Consider the following 20758-nt stretch of genomic DNA (forward strand, 5'->3'; position numbering starts at 1 on the left):
GCAGGAAATTACTTTTGTTAATGTCATAAACAGCTTTGCCTATCTCTGGAAGAGCGTATGACTGGTATGTAAACAGTGGATGGTGTTACTGGGCACTTGGAAGATTGTTAAAGACTTGTTCACCGTAAATATAAATTCTGTCATCAGTTACTCACCCTCACGTCACTCCAAACCCCACTTTATTTCTTTCAAGGAACATAAAAGGAGATTTTAAGCAGAATGTTCACACTTTTCTCTTTAGAAAGAATACAGTCTTTGGGTTTGGAATGGCATTAGGGTGAGTAAATAATGACAGAATATTCTGGTAAACTGAAAGTGTTTAGAAAGCCAAATTAGCATATTACTCTTACCATTGCTGCAGTAAATAGTATGTAGTATATACAGTATACAGTGTGCAGAATTTATGTATGTATGGAATTATCTACATTTATGAAAACATGCAGATAATTTACATTTACCAAAAATTCTTTTTTAAAAGGTTTGGTTTTAGGTTCAGAGTGTAACAAAATGTAAAATATAGATTTACAGTAAATGTATTAAAAATAAATGATCTTATGTCCATGAGGGACTTGAGATATTGTATCTGTTTTTTGTTTAAATTAGTGTTTTAATGTAGAGGTGGTAAGCGGATTCACTAAACTTGCAACATAGTACTCTTAAAACAATTAATAATACTGTTTACAAGGTTTATTATTCTGTATATGATAACTTTTTAATATATTTATCACTGCATACTGTATACACTACCATTCAAAAGTTTTTACACTTTGAAGAAATTAATGCTTTTATTCAACAAGAATGCTGTAAATTGATCAAAAGTGACAGTAAAAACATTTAAGTTACAAAATATTTATATTTTAAATCAATTATTATATATATTTTTTAATAAAACAACAAAAAAGTATCCTGGATTAATCAGCACAACTGTTTTCAACATTGATAATAATAATAAGAAATGATTGTCGAACAAATTGAGCTTTGCCATCACAGGAATACATTACATTTTAAAATATATTAAAATAGGAAACATTTATTTTAAATTGTAATAACATTTGACAATATTACTGTTTTTACTGTATTTTTGATCAAATAAATGCAGCCTGGGTGAGCATAAGAGACTACTTTCAAAAAAAGTGAAAAATTCGAACAACCTCAAACTTTTGAATGGTAGTTTGCTAAATACGTTAAGAGTATACTGCATAAAATGAAGTTGACATTACACTAGTATGGATCTGATCAAATGTCAGTTTGATGCAGTGTACTTAGCACAGAAAACATCATTTAATGAAGTTTTTTTTTTAGCACAAGCTTTAACAGATTCAAAGATTTGCAAAACATCAGCCTAGGCATGCCATTGTAAGCATGATGTTTTCCACACCTTTCTCTGCTTTGCTCTGTTTTCCATACCTAAATTCACCTTTGGGCTAAAAGTGAAAGACATGAAAAGGAAAGTGGTGTTGATGCGATTCCCCTCTAGGGATTCTGGCATTGTTTCCAAAGAAGTGTTCAGTACACATATTGTTGTCAGCAGTGGCGTCAGAATTAATATTTTACCCAAAGAGCTCCAATGGGTGCTGGGTGTTATCTTCCTTTAATGACACCATCGTGTGTAATAGAATGAGTGCTGCGGGAGGATTGTTTTCAGCTACTGGGTTCTCTGTTTTTACCTGGGGACGTGAGATTCAGCCTTAATGTACTAAATGATACAATCAGTGTTAGATAACCCCTGTGTACAGGGAATCGCCAAATGGCACAAGCCGGAAATTATAGCTAAAAGGGTTGTCTGGGTGAACGCAGTTAAGTCATTCGCTCATTTGTTCATTCATGAAGTCATTTTTTTGGTCTTTTTTTGTTGTTATTACGGTTGAAGTATGAAAAATATTTGATTATGTTTGAGTATGTCTTGTTCGTTTCATGTATGTTAAATAGTTTTTTTTGCTTTTTATTCAATTGCATATAAAATTTACATTGGTGTAAACTAAAAAAACACTGTTTCTGTAAGTTCATGTCCTCTACTGTTCAAAAATTTGCGGATCAGTACATTTTTTTCATTAACAGAAAATTAATTTAATTAAAAAAATTTTATTAAAGAAATTAATGCTTCTATTTTAACTCTTCTAAATGTTTTTTGAACTTTCTACTCCACAAAGTATTCTGAAAAACTGTCACAGTATCCACAAAAATACTAAGCAGCTCAATTTTTTTCAACATCGTTCTTGAGCACCAAATAGAATAATATTAAAATCATTTTTGAAGGATCATGTGAAGACTGGAGCAATGGCTGCTGAAAGTTCAGTTTTGCCGTCACAGGAATAAATCGCATTTTAAAATATAATAAAATAGAACTTTTGTTACTTTAAATATAGTAATATTCCATAATATTGCTGTTTTTTTACTTTTTCATTCATCTGCTGCCCCAGTCATCCAGTAGAGGTCACTATTGCATTTGAGCTTGGGCACAGAAATGAACAGAACCCCTGTTGGTTCTCTTGATGGGATGATTGAGAAGCAAGAATAGAGTTATATGTGTTTTTCAACCCACAGCTCTATTAAATGTAAATTCTGTCATTTCTGAATAGGACATGATGTAGGGCAGTAGAAGCTGGGAAATTTTGTACCAAAGCCTTTGCTCTTTTCCTATTAAAATGTAATTTGTCATTCAAACTGTAGCTGGTGATTAACCACACAGCAGTGTTTCAGCAATAAATGGAATTTCAGCCACTTTGTGTTTAATGTCAAATAATTTGCACAGGTGCCAATGATGAATATTGCCATTTTTTGCTCATGATGTTTGGTTACATTTGCTAATTGAAAATACATAAAAAATGTTTCATGTATCTTAGACCATAGATGTTAAAGCTGCAGTGTGTATTTTCTGAGGAACTTACTGTATATCACCATACAGAATTGTAAAAATAATGATGGCCATCTGTTATTGGTCAGTCATAAAGATAATCCAGCCGCCAAACTCATGCCACTGGTTGAGCAAATGATATTGTGTTAGGCTGTTGCAGCATTGTTAAAAAATAAGAAATAATAAACGTTTTAACATATATTACTTTTTGCACCTTTTTCATTTTAAGCTGTAAATGCTTACTTAATAATAATAAATTAATAATAATAAATGTAAATACAATTTAAATTGATTTAAAAAATATATATATTATTATTATTAATACTTAATAATTAATAATACAAATAAAATAAAATAAATAATTAAATTCAAATAAATGTTTTTTATTAACGTGCATACTATACTAAAATTGGTGTATTTTTTACTAGGTTTACAATTTTTACTAAAAGCATCTGCAAAATGAATAAATGTAAAATGTAAACAATTGCAAAAATGGCAAGTAACTATTATTTAGTTATTTATTAATTATTTACAGTGTCCTTAATTCTGTACAGTCGCATGTAAAGTCCCAGTAGATCATGATTCTTGGTCATATCTCCCTACTAACCTACGTATTATCAGTAAATATTGGCAGTATGTATGTCACTTCACTTCACTTCATTTAAATATGTTGCTAAACTTGCCTAGAATGGTTAATAAAGATATGTTGTCTTCCTCTAATGGCCCTCGATGACATGCTGTGTGTCTTTTGGCAATAAGTATGGCCTTCTCGATGAATGAACAGACCAGTGACCCTAGAGCCAGCACCTCTTACCCTTTGCTTTTGAGGATGACGAAGATGGAACCCAAACGGTTGTCATGGAAACTGGGATCATTAGCACCAGCTGTGGTTTGTTTAAAGGTCTTAAGATTCTTCTCACGTCTTTAATTTAGTTGAACTCGGTGTTAAATTACACTTATCAAATGCTTTACTCTCGACCGCGCTTAAAAGACAGCCGCAGCGCTTCATCAACAAGCCGACATCCTTGTGTCCATCCATGGGTGGTTTCCAGACAAAATGGGTAATTGGACAAATTGGATCAATCCCATAATTTGTGTTTTGATCGCTTATTCGACTTTAAAGTGGGGTCGTTTTGCAAAAAAAAAAAAAATGCTTTGCAGACTTATTCGATTTGTAAGTGTGCTCACTCAAGCTGTAGGAGGTTTACAAATTGTGTCACCGCAGGTGATGTGATATAACAGCTTCATATAACACAGAGCTGCTTTGTTCTGAGTCTTTGTTGACATCAGACTGCTGGGATTAAATCTCAAACCTCTGTACTGTGTCAGTGGATCATCAGGACATCCTAAGGAGCTAAATATTGAGCAAAAATATAAAGATTCAACTACTAACAGAGGTCTGAATATCTAAATGCAAAAAACAGGATCAGTTTGGCAATATAATGTATTGTTTTAATAATATTGTTTGCATGTCAGATAGCAATATGGTGTGTGGAAATGCGGTGAAGGCATCAAAGCAGATGGTATGAGTAGATGCGAGCTCATAATGTGAAAATAATGTCTAGCTGCACTAGCCAGAGCACCGCAGGAATCTCTCATTAGGGACCAGTGAAGGAACTTGATATGGTTCAGTTGGACACATGACACAAACACAGACGGTGCACCCATCAGTTCAGGTTTCATTCTGCTACAGTCACCATCGTTTCCATAGCAATGCACTAACAAAGTTAGTCAATGTGTTTGACAAGTGAGATTACATAATGTAAGGCTGTAGTGCTTGGATTGACACCTGGGTAACTGAGTAATGAGAGTCGTTGAATGGCATAATATGCTGAGGTTTTCATTGGATTATTTTTGTGGATTTGTCAATGGAACATGGAAGTCTAGTAATTGGGCTGTTTTTGAAAGAAAATGGACTGTGATTGTTTTCTGCTGTAGTTAGTTCAATTGTTCTTGGCAGTTCAAAATTAAAATACCATTGTACTACCATGCTTTTCTTGAATACCATGGTATTGCTTGCAGTATCTTGGAGTGCCATGTAAATACAGCGGTACATGAATATGATAATTATTTAATACCATGGTATATGGATGTTTCTTTAAATATGGGCTCATCTGATCCTGTGGACTTTTAGAAAATGAACTGCAAATGAAGTGTTTCTACACACTGGCATTTTCCTAATCTCAAAGTACACTATGTATTGTGTTTAATTACATTACATTTTAAACTTCAAATAGTCTTATATTGTATGTCTTGCTTTAAGTTAATAATATTTACATGGTTTCACAAAATTACATTGGCTGGCAGTATAGATCAGCACCATTATTTAAACACTGAAATAATTAATAATTTGGAATTTTTTAAATGTCAAGATTATTGTTATTATTAATAATAGTAATAATAGTAGTAATAACAACAGATTAAATAATATTAACAGATATACATAATTGTCTTTTGTAAAGTATGGAAAAATAAATGATGATGGCATGATAAAATGTTTTCAATTATATATCAATAAAAACTGTAATTAAATCTGTTTTAATTTTCTGCTTTCCTTAGGGAGTTACTTTAAAATCATTCTCTCTATCTCTAAGTGCTGCTGAAATAATGTACCATGGTTACTATCTATATTCAGCGCATTTATGTGATTTGTTGATTGTTTTCACAAATTGGCATCATATATTTGAGCTTGGTTATCAAAATGTGTAAGATTTTGTCAGGACACCTTTGAAATTCATTACAGATGCAAAACATAGTGGATTGTAGCTATAAAAGCAAGTTCATAAATGTTTATTTGACATCTGCTTCAGAGGATGTTCGCTTCACAACAGTCTCAGAGGGAAAGACAATAAAAGGTCTTCATGCAGTTTTAATTGTAAGTGGAGGAGACGGAACCATGCTATCTGTTGCTCAATTGATAAAGAGCAAGAACTGCTGCTCACCAGCTGATGGTACAGAGAAACCAAACACCCCGCTTACAAACCTAGAAACATTCGGTGGATGTGTGTGTTTACATTATAAACCTCCAGTTTACAAGAAGTGCTCTGTTAGATCTTCAAGATACTTTACTTTTAATGTTACTTGAGGTGAAAGTGAAATTTTTAGCCATTCAACTGACTTTTATGTGGTACAATAGTTGGTTATTATTTTTTTTTACACCGTGTTCATTACGGTGAAATTGTTACAGACATGACTCACCAGGGAAGCAGTGGGAAGATGTTTAATCAGAGTAGTTTAAATGAGAATTGAGAGGACGTGAGAGAAAACATTCTATTCAGTTTTTTTTCCCTTATTTAAGTGATTTCTCATTTATAGAACAATTCGTCCTCAGTCCTGCTGCTTTCTATATTCAAAAAATGTTGATTTATGTATTTAAATGGCATATTCAATTTATATCCATTTGTATTGCACAGTTTTAACGTAAACTAAACTTAATATCATGCATATTTGAAAAAAAAATGAAACAGGTAAGAAACAGGTCAAATTTATTTTGCATTGTGGAATAAGTGATATTAAAATAGCTCAAATGTATGAGATTGTAAAAAAATAACATAACATATAAACCTCATTATTTTGTATTCAAAACACATTCAGCTGGTTAGTACTATTACAGACATTTAAACTTTGTTACCTGACTATGTAATAAAAACATAAAAAAGGTAATTGCAACTTTTTATCTCATATTTTAGAGTTTACATCTCACAATTCTAAGCTTTGGCTCACAATTCTGAGTTTATATCTTAGAATCGCAAAAGAAAAAGACAGAATTGCAAGAAAAATGTCTGAATTGTGAGATAAAAAGTCACAATTACCCTTTTTTTAATCACATGGTGGAAACAGACTTCCATATGTATGTATTTCACATTAAACTTATTAGTGTATTCGTATTAAAACCAAATAGATGGGAAGTTTATACGCAATTCAAATACACGCATTCTAAATTTAGGCCTAAATGTATTTTTGTAAGTGTATGAATCCTTTATTTTAAAACTACAGACACTTCAAAATGTGTGTTCTTGTGAGGTGAGGTTTTGGTCCTATCCTCATTCTCTGGTGTTTTCTGTCTTTCTGGGTATCAGTTATCACCTGAGGTGTCTGTTTCTCTCTTTCAGGGTCAGTGCTGCGTGACCATGACCGAGGGGAGACATCGTCACTGTCGGAAGTGAAGCGCTTCCCTCGGAGTGTGGATTCGGAGAGTCGTGTCCTAGAGCCTTGGAGGGATAGAGTGCCTCTTAGGAAGACCATATCTGTCGATGACAGCCTTCTCCAGCAAACGCCTAGAGAACATCACAGACTCCTCAGCCGAATAGAGAGGGGCAAGAAGAAACTCAGGAACATTAATGTGAGTGGTAGAGATGTTTCATATCGGTGTCCAATAGAGCTCAGCTATAGATACTACAGGAAATTCCATACTGGTCCTGGTTATAAATGTGCCCTTCGTTGCTTGTTTCTTGCAATGTCTTGTTTATTTACTTGCACATATTCTTGTGTTTAAGGACATCTCTTAGCACATCCACCTTTGTAGGCGGATATTGATGTAGCGCACACAGTGTTTTGACAGTTTCACAGCTGCTGCGCTTTTGCTGTGTGGTTCTTCATAGACCTTCAGTTGTGTAACTGTTCAAAAAAGAGGTACGCTTGCCCAGAATTCATCCTGGAGTTTGATCATGGCTTTCTATTCAGCGAACACTCATCTGTCATCCTACACCAGTGAGTCAGTGCTTTGAGGATGCACTGCCTTGTAACCTTACATTAGGGACTTTTGCAGAACATGAATTCCATCTGCATACATTTACTATAGTAAAGAAGCTGCTGCTGTGCAGTCCTGAGAAAGCTGTTATGTATGTATATATATATATATATATATATATATGTATATGTATATGTATATGTTAAGAGGGGATAGATAAAGAAGCATTTGTGATGTAGGCTCTTATGTGCCAGCCTCAGATGATCATGGCCATGAATATCAATGAGATCTGTGCATTTCTAGCTTCTCAGAATGGATGGTTATGGATTATGGGTGGATTGTATCAAACTTTACCTTGTTTAAATCTCATTAATATTTTATGATGTGAAGTGGAGGACATGCTTCAACACAATTTAGAGTTGTTTACTGATAACATACTCATCTATAAAATGGAAAAAATCATTTTGATCAGAAATAGGATCGCTCTGGGGATGTGTGGCTTAATAAAATTTGAAAACCTTCAAGTTAGCACCAAATAGACAAATGTATCTAATAAAACTAGAAGCACCATCATTCATATAATCAAGGTGAAAGCAACAATCAAGGATTTTGTGACGTAGTGAGACTAACTATACCTGGTAACTAAAAATCACTTGTCACAGAAACAATGCAAAACACTCTCTTACAATTTCAACTGTCTTTTCTTTTAATTTGAATAAAAAAAACAAAAAACTAAATGGGACTTGAACATACAGTTGGTATGTCCTTGTTCAGGACATACCAACAGTCACAATTAAACACTAAATTTAAGTCATCTCATGAATTACTTCAGCATATCATAAACAATACAAGGTATCAGTACGAACTTAGGTCGCAACCTCAAAGTTAAAGCTTTGGACACGGTAATTCAATGCATCAATTCATCAAAACCAGAAAGCCAGAAAGACCAGGCCAGAAAGCGACTTCTTGAATTATTTTATAAGTTTTGAAGATTCCGGCATGTCCACTCATGGGGTTACAGTGGTAATGTTCCAATATAGATGGCACAAGATCTTTGGGAAGAAAGATCCGGTAATGGGTATGATTTTCAGTCAGTGTTTTTAGATATAGCTTGTCTTCGATTACTTCATATTTCTCTTGCTGACTCCCATGGTTCTCAGCCAGAGTTTGAAGTATCCACACAATTTCTTGATCACTGTGTTGTTTCTCCCAGATGAGTTCATTTGTTATTGGAAAACTATTGACATCCTTTTGAGGGGAGTACAAATTACAGCTTACATGAGGCGTAATCCGTGAAAGTGCATCAGTTGCTGCATTCAATTTTCCTTTCTGATATTCGACAATTAAATCATATTTCTGCAATTGCAGTGCCCATCGAATAAGACGGCTAGTGGTTTTAGGAGAACTCATCACCCACTGTAAAGCAGAGTGATCTGTGACAACAGTGAACATTCTGTGTTCCAGATAATGCAGCCATTTCTCTAATGCCCATACTACGGCTAAGCATTCTTTATCGGTTGCAGAATAATTTGATTCAGCGGTATTAATAGTTCGTCTGGCATAGGCAATTGCCTCTTCTATACCTTGGCTTCTTTTTTGAGTTAACACTGCACCCAGTTCCGTCTCACTAGCGTCTGTATACACAAGAAAGGTATGCTCGAAATTGGGATATCCAAGGATAGGTGGTGTCATCAGGCATGTCTTCAATTCTTCAAAGGCCTTTTGGCACTGTGGTGTCCATTGGAAAACTCGGCCCTTTTTCTTTAAAGAGTTAAGTGGTTCAGCAATTCGAGAGAAGTTTTTAACAAATCGATGGCACCATCCGGCTAAGCCAAGGAATCGTTGAACTTCCTTCAGATTTCTTGGAATGGGATAGTTTTGAATAGCTTCAACTTCAGTTGGGTCAGCGGTAATACCTTGTATATTTATTACATGACCGAGGAATGTCACTTCAGGCAAGCAGAACATACTTTTCTGAAGATTGATGGTTAAACCAGCCTTATGTAGCTTATGGAAGACAGCTTGGAGGTCAAGGAAGTGCTGAGCAATAGATGGAGGATAGACGATAATATCGTCACTATATACAAAACACACACTTCCACGTAGCTCTCCCAAGACCGTCTCCATCAGACGTTGAAAAGTGGCTGGGGCATTTTTAAGTCCGAAGGGCATTACATTAAAGGGAATCACCCAGCAGGAGTGGTAAAGGCAGTCTTCGCTTTACTGGAAGTATCCATGGTAACTTGCCAGTACCCACTGTTAAGGTCTAGGGTAGAAAAGATTGCAGATCCTGAAAGTGATTCCAAGATTTCAGAAAGATTGGGTAATGGAAATGCATCATTGTCTGTTATAGCATTTAACTTACGATAGTCGACGCAGAATCGAAGTTATCCATTCTTTTTCGGCACTAGGACCACCGGGGAAGACCATCCTGATTGTGACGGTTCCACAATGCCGGTCTCCAACATTTTTTGGAGCTGTTGATTCACAATGACTTGTTTGGAAGGTGACATTCGAAAAGGCCATTGCTTTATGGGTATTTGATGGTGGGTATAGATTTGATGTTGGAGTACATCGGTTCGTCCCAACTGAAGAGTGCACACTTGACTTGTTTGTAGAAGATGATTTAACTTGGGTTTTTTATCAGGTGGTAAATGAGCTGCATCCACTGCTTGGTGGATGAGAGTTGCATCATCTTCACATTCACCATCTTTCAAGGCAAATGGTAATGTTATGGGTGGAAGAGAACTTAGTATGGAAATACTTGGAATGGAACAGTGAGTGGTGTTTCCGTCTTGCAGAGGGATACTCAGAGGGGATGGCACACTGACATAACCAGGCTGAAAGAAATAATCCACTTCTGGGTTAGAGATGAATTAATACTTCCCTTGAGACACTTTTATCTGTATTCCACTGAAGAAGATAAAGTCTAGACCCAAGATCATTGAATAAGCAAGTGATTTGATTCTCAACACAGCGACAGGTAAATGGCATACTTGGTCATGCAATTTAATGAAACATTCAACCATCCAAGAGGCATTTCAGCTTTTCCATTGGCCAAATACAATGGTCCAAGCGTCCAAGGATTAAGGCTTTCTTCTAATGGATCCAGGTCTTTCCATAAACTTTCATGGATTAAAGTATAACTTGCTCCTGTGTCAACGATGGCTTTTCCTATCCAAGAACCAATATTGACTGGCACAATCAATTGTTGCGGTACAGCAGAAAATTTCAGACCATGGGTAAAGTCAACTTTCTCAGGGAAAGCATTTGCAGTAGCCACAGAGTTGTTAGTGGATCTACCTCTAGATTTCGAATGGAAGGTAGGTTGTGCATGTTGAGTGGACGGTAGAGTAGATTGTGATGACAAAGTAAACTGTGGGCAGTTACCTGGAGAATGATGACCTTTACAATGCCAACATGTGGTTTAACATACCATGTGAGCTTTGAACTCACATGGTATTCATATTGCAACTGTTGTAGATTATTCTTTTCCAGCTGTTGTCCAAGTCGTACGAAGTCTTCCACAGTGGACACACGACTATGCAGCTGACTGGCCAAATAAGGCTTTAGGTTTTTCAGAATCATTTTGACTAATTCTGGCTCTGTTAGGGTAGGTTTCCACCTTTTACAAAGTGCTCTATAGGTAAAAGCAAAGTCTCTTACAGACTCTCTCTCACCTTGTATTCTGATTCGGACTTTCTCAGCAAGTTCATCCTCATAGTCTTCTGAAAGAAAAGCAGTAAGGAATGAAGACTCAAACTCACCCCAAGTTGTAACTGTAGTTCTGGCTACTTCCACCAATCACGGGCAGTACTATACAAGACTGTTCTAAAGGTAGCTAGAATTTCAGGATCAGATAAAGGATGTAATGCAAGAAAATCCTTACATTTAGTTAAATACAACAGAGGATCAGAGTCATCTGACGGTCTTCCGAAAGTAGGAAAGGTTAACTTGTATTAATAACGATGTATTATGTATTATTTTTATTTTAAAATTATTAAAATTTTATTTTTTTATTATTTTAAAATCTTCAAAACCATTAAAACTATGTTAATATTTATATATATATATTCAACCTGCTCATATACACAAATCGTTTGAACGAACTGGTTCACTATAATGAATCTGACTTAACGTTACTTTAAATGCTATGGGGGCGCTCTTGAGCATGCGCATGGGGCAAAAAGATCAGAGTAATTTACGTGTGCTATTTGGGATATTAAAACCAGTGATGCTGCGTTTTTATGCAAAACTTCTCTACTTTTTTGCAAAAGTAGCTTGTTACTGGAAACGTTACTCTGCTATATTCGCTCTAGTAAAAAAACTTACGTTTGTTGTGACGCTACTTGTAGTTAATTACATCCCAATACTGTTCTATCCAATATAAACACAAATCATCCAGAAATGAGTGTGCTTATCTCAGGAAGGAAATAATGCAGTTCATAATGCACTTAAAAAATTAACACTGTCTATAATATTGCGAGGTATTGCACATCAAGAATATTGAATGTCAATATGGTGTGTGGAAATGCTGTGAAGGCATCAAAGCAGATGGTATGAGTAGATGCGAGCTCATAATGTGAAAATAATGTCTGGCTGCACTAGCCAGAGCACCGCAGGAATCTGCCATCAGGGACCATGAAGGAACTTGATATGGTTCAGTTGGACACATGACACAAACACAGACGCTGCACCCATCAGTTTAGGTTTCATTCTGCTACTGTCACCATCGTTTCCATAGCAATGAATGAATGAAGTTGGATTCTTTGTTTGTTTCAAAGTCAGATTACATAACTTTTTTTAAAAAGTGTAGCATGCAAGGCACAATTGTGTTGATACTCTGGTAACTTATAGAATCTTTAAATTGAATAACATGCTGAGATTTTTATTGCTTGTTTGTGAGTTGTTCAGTGGAAACCAGACGCCCAATAATTGGTCTGTTCTTGAAAAGAAAATTGAATGTGATTATTTTCTAGCGTGGTTAGTTTGGCTTGTGTCTCTTCCTTAACGAGTTAATTTTGATCTCAGGAGATGTCATTAAAAAAGTGCTGGCAAAATAATATAGGCCTACCACTGATATCATCTGTGTGCACTCCAATCTGTATCATTTGTTTCAAGATTGTTTTTACAAATGGCCTTTATAGGTTTCAGCTTGGTTAAGATTTTGTCAGGGCACACATTAAAGGAATAGTTCACCCAAAAAATGAAAGTTTGCTGAAAATGTACTTACCCTCAGGTCATTCAAGATGTAGATGAGTTTGTTTCTTCATCAAAACAAGTTTGGAGAAATTTAGCATTACATCACTTGCTCACCAATAGATCATCTGCAGTGAATGGGTGCCGTCATGAAAATCCAAACAGCTGATAAAACAATAATCGCAATAATGCACAAATAATCAACACAACTCCAGTCCATCAAGTAACATCTTTTAAAGCAAAAAATGATGGATTATTGTGATCCATCAAGACATTTTTAACTTCAAACCATTGTTTCCAGCTAAAATAAAAGTCTTCATAATATTGCTTTCTCCAGTGAAAAGGTAATTTCGTCTGAATCAGGAGAGAAATATGCATAGATCAAGCTCACAAGTGAAAACAGTCCAAAACATACAAAAGTAAAATACGAAAAGTTTGAGGTTGTAATCCACCCTGACATAAGTTTTTGTTTCAATAAACCAAGAGTGAATCATATGTCAGTGGATTTAATTTTTTAAAATTTAACTCGGATTGATACAGTGCGTGTCTGAGAGCTGTGTGCAGGAGAGAACATTGCCACTATAGCATTTCATCACTCATGACAACCGCAGCGAAGTCTCAAAAAAACATTTAAAATGTCATTATTCCAGCACCAGATCTTTTTTTTGCATATTTATAGAAGCAAATCTGTTTTGAGATGATTCCAAAATTACTCAATGCGGTGACAAGCATCGCCCATTTGAGACGGTCTATGATACTAATTACTGTTCATCAAAATGTTTATCCCTACTTTTTTCCTGTCAGTTAGAGAGTGAACATCACATAAAAACTTTATTGATGCATAAATGCAAATCCTTCAGAGCTGAATATATATATATATATATATATATATATATATATATATATATATATGCACAGAGGTTTGCTTGAACATACACATGTAAACACCCATCAATCATATGCTTCCAAACCTGTTTACAATACTTTAATGGTCCTTTTCTGATTTTAAAAGCCATAGAAACTGTATGGCAAGAGTTTAAGGATATAACAAAAAAAACTCCTTTTGTCTTTGTGGGTTTGGAACGATATGAGGGTGAGTAAATAATGACAGAACTTTCATTTTTGTTTCATTCCCTCCAGACAGACCAACAAAATAATAGGGCTCAAGGCCCACTGATAATCTGCATGCGTTATAAAGATTGACTGGGAATTTACAGTCCAGCTGGAGATGATTTCCTACTAGTCTAGCAAGCAAACTTTATTATTCATACATTCCTAACTGTCCTATAATTTCCTAACAATTGTTCCACTGTTATTGTTCTGTGACCAAAAATATGAGAGACTAGAGTTTGTGTTTGTTCTGTTTTTATACCACAGCCAGAATTTCATGTCACCCAGGTGTTTTTTTTTACACCTTGTCGAATGAAAGTGAGGCATGATAAAGCGGTGCGTTTGAATCCTTGGGCCATTTCCAAAGAGAAGGATTTCTGAGAAGTGATGTGGACATATAAAAAAGAAGAAAAAAAAAAGCGTGTCCAGTCCACAACCCAAGTTCCGTTTTTTTCATTCCCAGAATGCTTCTGGATGAGTTGTCAAACTTTATAGCCCCATGGCAGGAGAAAACACAGTTACACAGATATTCCAGAATTTTTCCCTGCTCCCAGCTCAGGCATGACTGCATGGAAAATGTCAGTGGAGAGCTCCTTTGTTATGGTGAATAGTAAAGCCTTTAAAATCGAAATGTACCTGAAAGTGGAGTCTGGAAGGCGGTCTGCAGCACTCTTTGTGTAATTATGTTGCCAGGTTGTGTCAGTCACTCTCTAGCACTGATAGCCATGAAATTCAGAAGGCTAGAGGGTTTGTTCTGATCCCTGTGTTTTTGTGTAAGACTTGATATTCTGACGTAGGAAAGTCTGAATTGATGCATAAGTAGTGATCTGTATCGAAACCATAAGAACAACTATACAAATCAGTGAACGAGAATATTAGATATCCAGCATAATGAAACCAATTCACATAACCTCTTGCCACAATACAAATTTTATTTAGTGTTTTAAAATTTCATTCAGTCGAGCTTTAAATTCTTCAAAACCTTAAATAATATTTTGACTCCAAGATGTCCAGTGTGCTCTCAGACTTTGAACCTCACTGCATGTTGCAGAGAAAAATCTGACAAAAGGTATGTTGGATGCCACAGACCGATGCAGCAATTTATTGCCCTTGGTTAAACGTGTTACCATGGTGCTTGATTAGTGCTGGTCTGAGGGTCGAGTCTTTTAGCTCAAGGTGCTCAAAGCATACAATGTGATGTGACTGAAAATCCAGAAGCTTTAAAAACCAATCTTTCTAAAAACTGGAATTGTTTCATCTCATGTATTACTGCTTTGAGCATCACTGTGTATTGTACTCAAATGTTTAGACAAAATAATGTATTTGAAAAAATGTACCTTCTATAATTGTTACAGAACAATCACTTGAGCCTTTATTCATGCTAGAATACCATCTCCACATGGTTATGTGATGGATTCCAATCAGTGCTGACTGATAATAGGAAAGCATGTTCTAAGAAACATCTATAAGCTATAATTTATGGGTTGTATGGGGAATCTTCTGCAGAATTTTTTCTTTACAATTTCATCAGAATCAGAAAGAGCTTTTATTGCCAAGTATGTTTGCGCATACAAGGAATTTGTTTTAGTGTCATAAGCTTCCAGTTCACAGAGACAACAACGACCCACAGACAATAAAAACAAGATGAGAATAAAAAATATACATGTAAATATAAATAAACCAAAAAATCAAAAAGAAAAATAATTTGAAACATAAATAAATTGTATGTACAGTTGTGCTATAGATGATGTAATGGAATAGAATAGAAGGAGATGCAGGGATGTACTAGGATGGGGGTGGTAGCAAATAAATATAAGGTTATTGCACATTGTTATTGGGCAGTTAGTTATTGGGCACATTGTTAAAGGGCAGTCGTGGCCTAATGGATAGAGAGTTGTGGGTTCGAGTCTCAGGTCCGGCAGGGATTGTAGGTGGGAGGAGTGAATAACCAACACTCCCTCCACCCTCAATACCACGACTGAGGTGAGACCCTTGAGCAAGGCACTGAACCCCCAACTGCTCCCCGGGCGCCGCAGAGTTGGCTGCCCGCTGCTCCGGGTGTATGTTCACTACTGTGTGTACACTTGGATGGGTTAAATGCAGAGCACAAATTCCGAGTATGGGTCACCATACTTAGCCACACACCACTTCCCCTTTCCCCATAATGGGGGGGGGGGGGGGGGGGGGGGGGGGCATTTAACTGTTCATAAATTGAATTTGCCTGGGGGAAGAAACTGTTCTTGTGCCCGGCTGTCCTGGTAATTTGGGCTCTGTAGCACCGGCCAGATGGCAAAAGTTCAAAAAGGGGATGATTTGGATGTGAGGGATCCAGAGTGATTTTCTGAGCCCTTTTCCTCGCTCTGTGTGTATACAGTTCTTTCAGGGTGGGCAGGGGGGCACCGATAATCCAGCAGATTATCAGCAATTCAGCAATCCGGATTATCGGTACCCCCCTGCCCACCCTTCAGCACAAATCGTCTTCAAGGTTAATGTCTTGTACGCTAACACTCTTTCTAACCCCTCCTTCTAGTGCCCCTAGTTCCTGCACTCCAATCCAGCATAAGTTCTACATTCCTGCTAGGACTTTTCTGGGATGTTTACCTCCAGACTTCTCTCAGACGTTCTGTCCTGTCTCCCCTCCCCTCCTCCTCGTTGTGGCGGTCTCTGGCAGCGCCTGCCGGATTCCTTCGTGTCTATCACTCTAATCAGGCGGCCAGACTCATTACAGAGTCCACTTAGTCAAGCGCCGCCAAAAAGAGAACTTGCCTGCTGTCTAACGGGGGAGGGCTATTTTCTTTTCATTTGGACGGGGTGCGGTGGTCTTCGACAGACTTGCTTTCTACAGGTTTAAGTGTGGCCTTATAGGAAAGTTTACTTCATTAAGAGACCATAAGGGGGCAAGCTTGCCCTCTCTCTGCCATGCCCGGAGCCGCTGTCTAGCCCAAGGTGATGAGCGTGGGTAGAAGATGTTCCAGAACAATTTCAAAGCCATGTTGCACCCAGACGTTGTAATAGTTTGTATAACAATGTGCAGCAGCCTAGTTTGAATCTCTGATTTCAGAAGTTTACGAATGTCTTGTTTGTGTGGGTGGAATCAATTTAGCAGCACATTAAGAGGGAAAAGAAAATGCCAGAGCATCTTACTAAGTTATGAGAGGAGAATAAGAAGCTGTGAATTTGCTGCACAAAATTTCAATGTTTCCCATGAATTATTAACGTAATCCATCAGTTACCATAAAGTATAGATCAAAGGTACAGTGGGGTTCAATATTGCCAGTGAAAATGCTTCTGTTATGTGTCCTTTTCTAGTTTATTACTAAACATAATTTATACTATTTATATTATCAGTATAAATTTATGAATTCAGTATTGCATTCAAGCTGACAGAAATTCACAAGTTTGTGAAAAATCTGATGATAATGTAATACACCATGATTTGAGAATCACCCAAAGCTTCAGTGGAAGCAAGAACATCTGGTCCTATAATTAGTCTTTTGATAAATAGTATAGAATCTTAAATATTTAATTTTTTCCTACTTTTTGCCATTTTGGATATTAAAATAAAAGTGTTATTTGTAGATTTGCATGACAAAAATCACTGATTTTCAGAGTGATAATAGAGTTTTTGACCCTACACTACTATGGTAAAAAATACTTTTATTTTTAGAATATTTGAAGTACATTAAAGGGAAGTTGGTGTAAAATAATACAAAATTTTTGCACATTTCATGCTTGCGTTTGGGTGCTTGATACATAATGTGTCAGTGAACCTTTTTAATATGTTAAAATTAACTTTTTTTGCATTCATCACTATTTCATTGTGCATTGTCACATGAATTAAATGTACAGACATTCCCTGTAGTCTCTCAATTAATATAAGTTCCAAAAGCTTCATGTATGGTAATTATAAAATAATGCTGTGTCAGATAGTTTTAGATTGAATTTAGAATGTAACACTGCAGGACGTGTCAACCATTTACATATGGAGCATAAAGTACATTCAGTTAATTAATATGTTAACGATTAAGATCATTTTCTGCAATATATCATCACATTTAAAGCAATTTCATACTTGCATAACAGTTTGTTGCAAAATATGCTTCAATTATTGAATCTTCAATCTTATAAGATCTGCCGGTAATTGTCGTAAAGGGAACGCTCATGTTTTTCACACCAGGCCGGTGCGTTCCCTCACGACAGCACCCTAATGAATAATGAAACGGCACAATTTGCTAATGTGTTGCTGAACGCCTGTGCCATATGAAAGCCGGTTGTCACCTAGACATAAAATGGTTGCGCAGACCATGAATTTCAGCAGTCACTTAATATTGCTGCCACAAGTGCTGGGAGCTGCCAGGACCAGGCTGCCAGGGGCATCACCACAGCCCCCTCTTCCTCCCAGACCAGAAGCGAGATCTGGGCTATGAATGCTAGCATTGCTCCCCTAATTGGGCCTGGGAGAGGTTTAACAACCATGCTACAGTTTACTCTACTGACAAATAGAAAAATAAAGGCCTTGTTCAAATTAGCACAGTGAAGTGAGAAGTTCTAGAAGCCCTTGACTGTCTTGGCTGTCAGCTCCGAGCTTGCCTAGCCTAATCTACAGAAAGAGGTTATTTGAGTTCAGTTCAAGCTATTCGCTTCATTCATTACATCCAGAGCTGAAAACAGACTTCGGTTTCAGCCGAGTATGATCGCTTAAGCTGGTATGAGCAGGGTCAAGAAGCAGAAGACTCTTTGTGGAGTTCAGAGGGCAGATTAGATAAACCAGGCATCCATAATGATCCTCCGGCTGCTAAGCAATTAGCATTTAAATGCTCTGCCATCCACTATGCATCTTGACTGAGCCGTATATAGTCAAAGTGAATTATTGATTACAGTAATTTGAGGTCATACACCTCCGGCTTCCTCATGGGCTGCAATTATAGCTGCGCTCACGCTAACTAATTTGTCCAATTAGCGTGCATCCAAACACCGTGCAGGTTCCTTGATCTGTTTTGAGTTTTTTTTTCTAAATGTGTCATGAAAAACATTTACATTTATTCATGTAGCGGATGTTTTTTATCCAAATAGACTTGCAAATGAGGAATGCTAGAACACAAAAGATTCTGCCTTACAGCATTGCAATTCCTCTTAGCTAATTTATTATTAGTTTTGGGACAGATAGCTTTGACTGGCTCAGTATCTATCTATCTATCTATCTATCTATCTATCTATCTATCTATCTATCTATCTATCTATCTATCTATCTATCTATCTATCTATCTATCTATCTATCTATCTATCTATCTATCTATCTATCTATCCATCTATCTATCCATCTATCTATCTATCTATCCGTCTGTCTGTCTGTCTGTCTGTCTGACTGTCTATTATTAATAACAACTATTTAAATATTGTTGTTATGTTATGAACAACAATAATATTTAAATGTTATATAAGAAATGTTTATAATATTAAAATAAATTATATATATATATATATATATATATAATTTATTTTAATATATTTATATTTACTCTGTTATTATTTTATTTTAATATATTTTAAAATGTAATTTATTTCTGTGATGGCAAAGCTGAATTTCAGCAGCCATGCCCCCAGTCTTCAGTGTCACATGATCCTTAAGATGTCATTCTAATATTCTGATTTGGTACTCAAGAAAGAATTTATTTTAATATTATTGTTGTTCATAAATTAATAATAGCAGTACATGTAGCAAGTTTTAATTAACGTTTAATTAACATTGTTCATAAATTAATTAACACAGTACATGTAGCAAGTTTTTTTTAAAATATATAATAAATAAAAGGAACACAGATAGAATAGGAGAAGAATAGAGCAAGCCAATGTTAGAGGCCTTTAAAAAAAAATTGAATTAGAATAGACAGTGCTAGAGTCAGAAGGTCAAATAAAAATGGAAGAGATGTGTATTTAGCCGATTCTTGAAGATGGTCAAGGACTCAGCTGCTCAGATTAAGTTGGGCAGGTCATTCCACCAGGAGGGAACATTTAATTTAAAAGTCTGTGAAAGTGATTTTGTGCCTCTTTGGGATGGCACAATAAAGCGACGTTCACTTGCAGAACATAAGCTTCTAGAGGGCACATAAGTCTGAAGTAAAGTAAAGTAAAGTAAAGTCGTGACGTATTGTCAAGTATGGTGACCCATACTCGAAATTGGTGCTCTGCGTTTAACCCATCCAAGTGCACACACACAGCAGTGAGTAGTGAACAAACGCGCACACACACACACACACACACACCGTGAACACACACCCGGAGCAGTGGGCAGCCATGGGAGCAATTGCGGCGCCCGGGGAGCAATTGGGGGTTCGGTGCCTTGCTCAAGGGCACCTCAGTCGTGGTATTGAGGGTGAAGAGAGCGCTGTACATTCACTCCCCCCACCTACAATCCCTGCCGGCCGGGGACTCGAACCCGCAACCTTTCGATTACGAGTCCGACTCTCTAACCATTAGGCCACGACTTCCCCACCTAACCTAATTAATTTAGGTAAAGGAGTGCAGAGCCAGTGGTGGTTTTGTTGGCAAATATTAATGCCTTGAATTTTGCGCGCACCTATTCGTAGCCAGTGCAAATTGATAAACAGAGGTGTGACATGCATTCTTTTTGGCTCATTAAAAATGAATCTTGTTGCCGCACTCTGGGTTAATTGTAAAGGTTTGAAAGAACTGGCTGGAAGACCTGCCAAGAGAGTCCAGCCTGGACAGAACAAGAGCTTGAACAAGGAGTTGTGAAGCATGTTATGAAAGAAAGGGCCTGATCTTCTTGATGTTGAATAAAGCAAATCTGCAGTTTTCAAGTTCAAGTTAAGTTGAGCTTTATTGTCATTCCGCTACATGTGGGGACATACAGTGGAACGAAATGTCGTGCATCGCAGGACCAC

At 36.5% G+C, this 20758-nt stretch overlaps 1 protein-coding gene across 1 annotated transcript in view; it reads left to right on the top strand.

Moving 5' to 3' along the window:
- The window catches only part of LOC306852730 (ankyrin repeat and fibronectin type-III domain-containing protein 1-like), a gene marked incomplete at its 5' end in the record, with an annotated part of 79236 nt that overhangs the window by 3772 nt on the left and 54706 nt on the right, over window positions 1-20758 (top strand). Inside the window, one exon of the mRNA XM_079389794.1 lies at window positions 6967-7196. Within this exon, the coding sequence (XP_079245920.1) occupies window positions 6967-7196 (230 nt within the window). The remainder of the gene's footprint in view (window positions 1-6966; window positions 7197-20758) is intronic.

Source organism: Barbus barbus (genome assembly GCF_936440315.1).
Source record: "Barbus barbus genome assembly, chromosome: 32".
Classification (NCBI taxonomy): domain Eukaryota; kingdom Metazoa; phylum Chordata; class Actinopteri; order Cypriniformes; family Cyprinidae; genus Barbus; species Barbus barbus.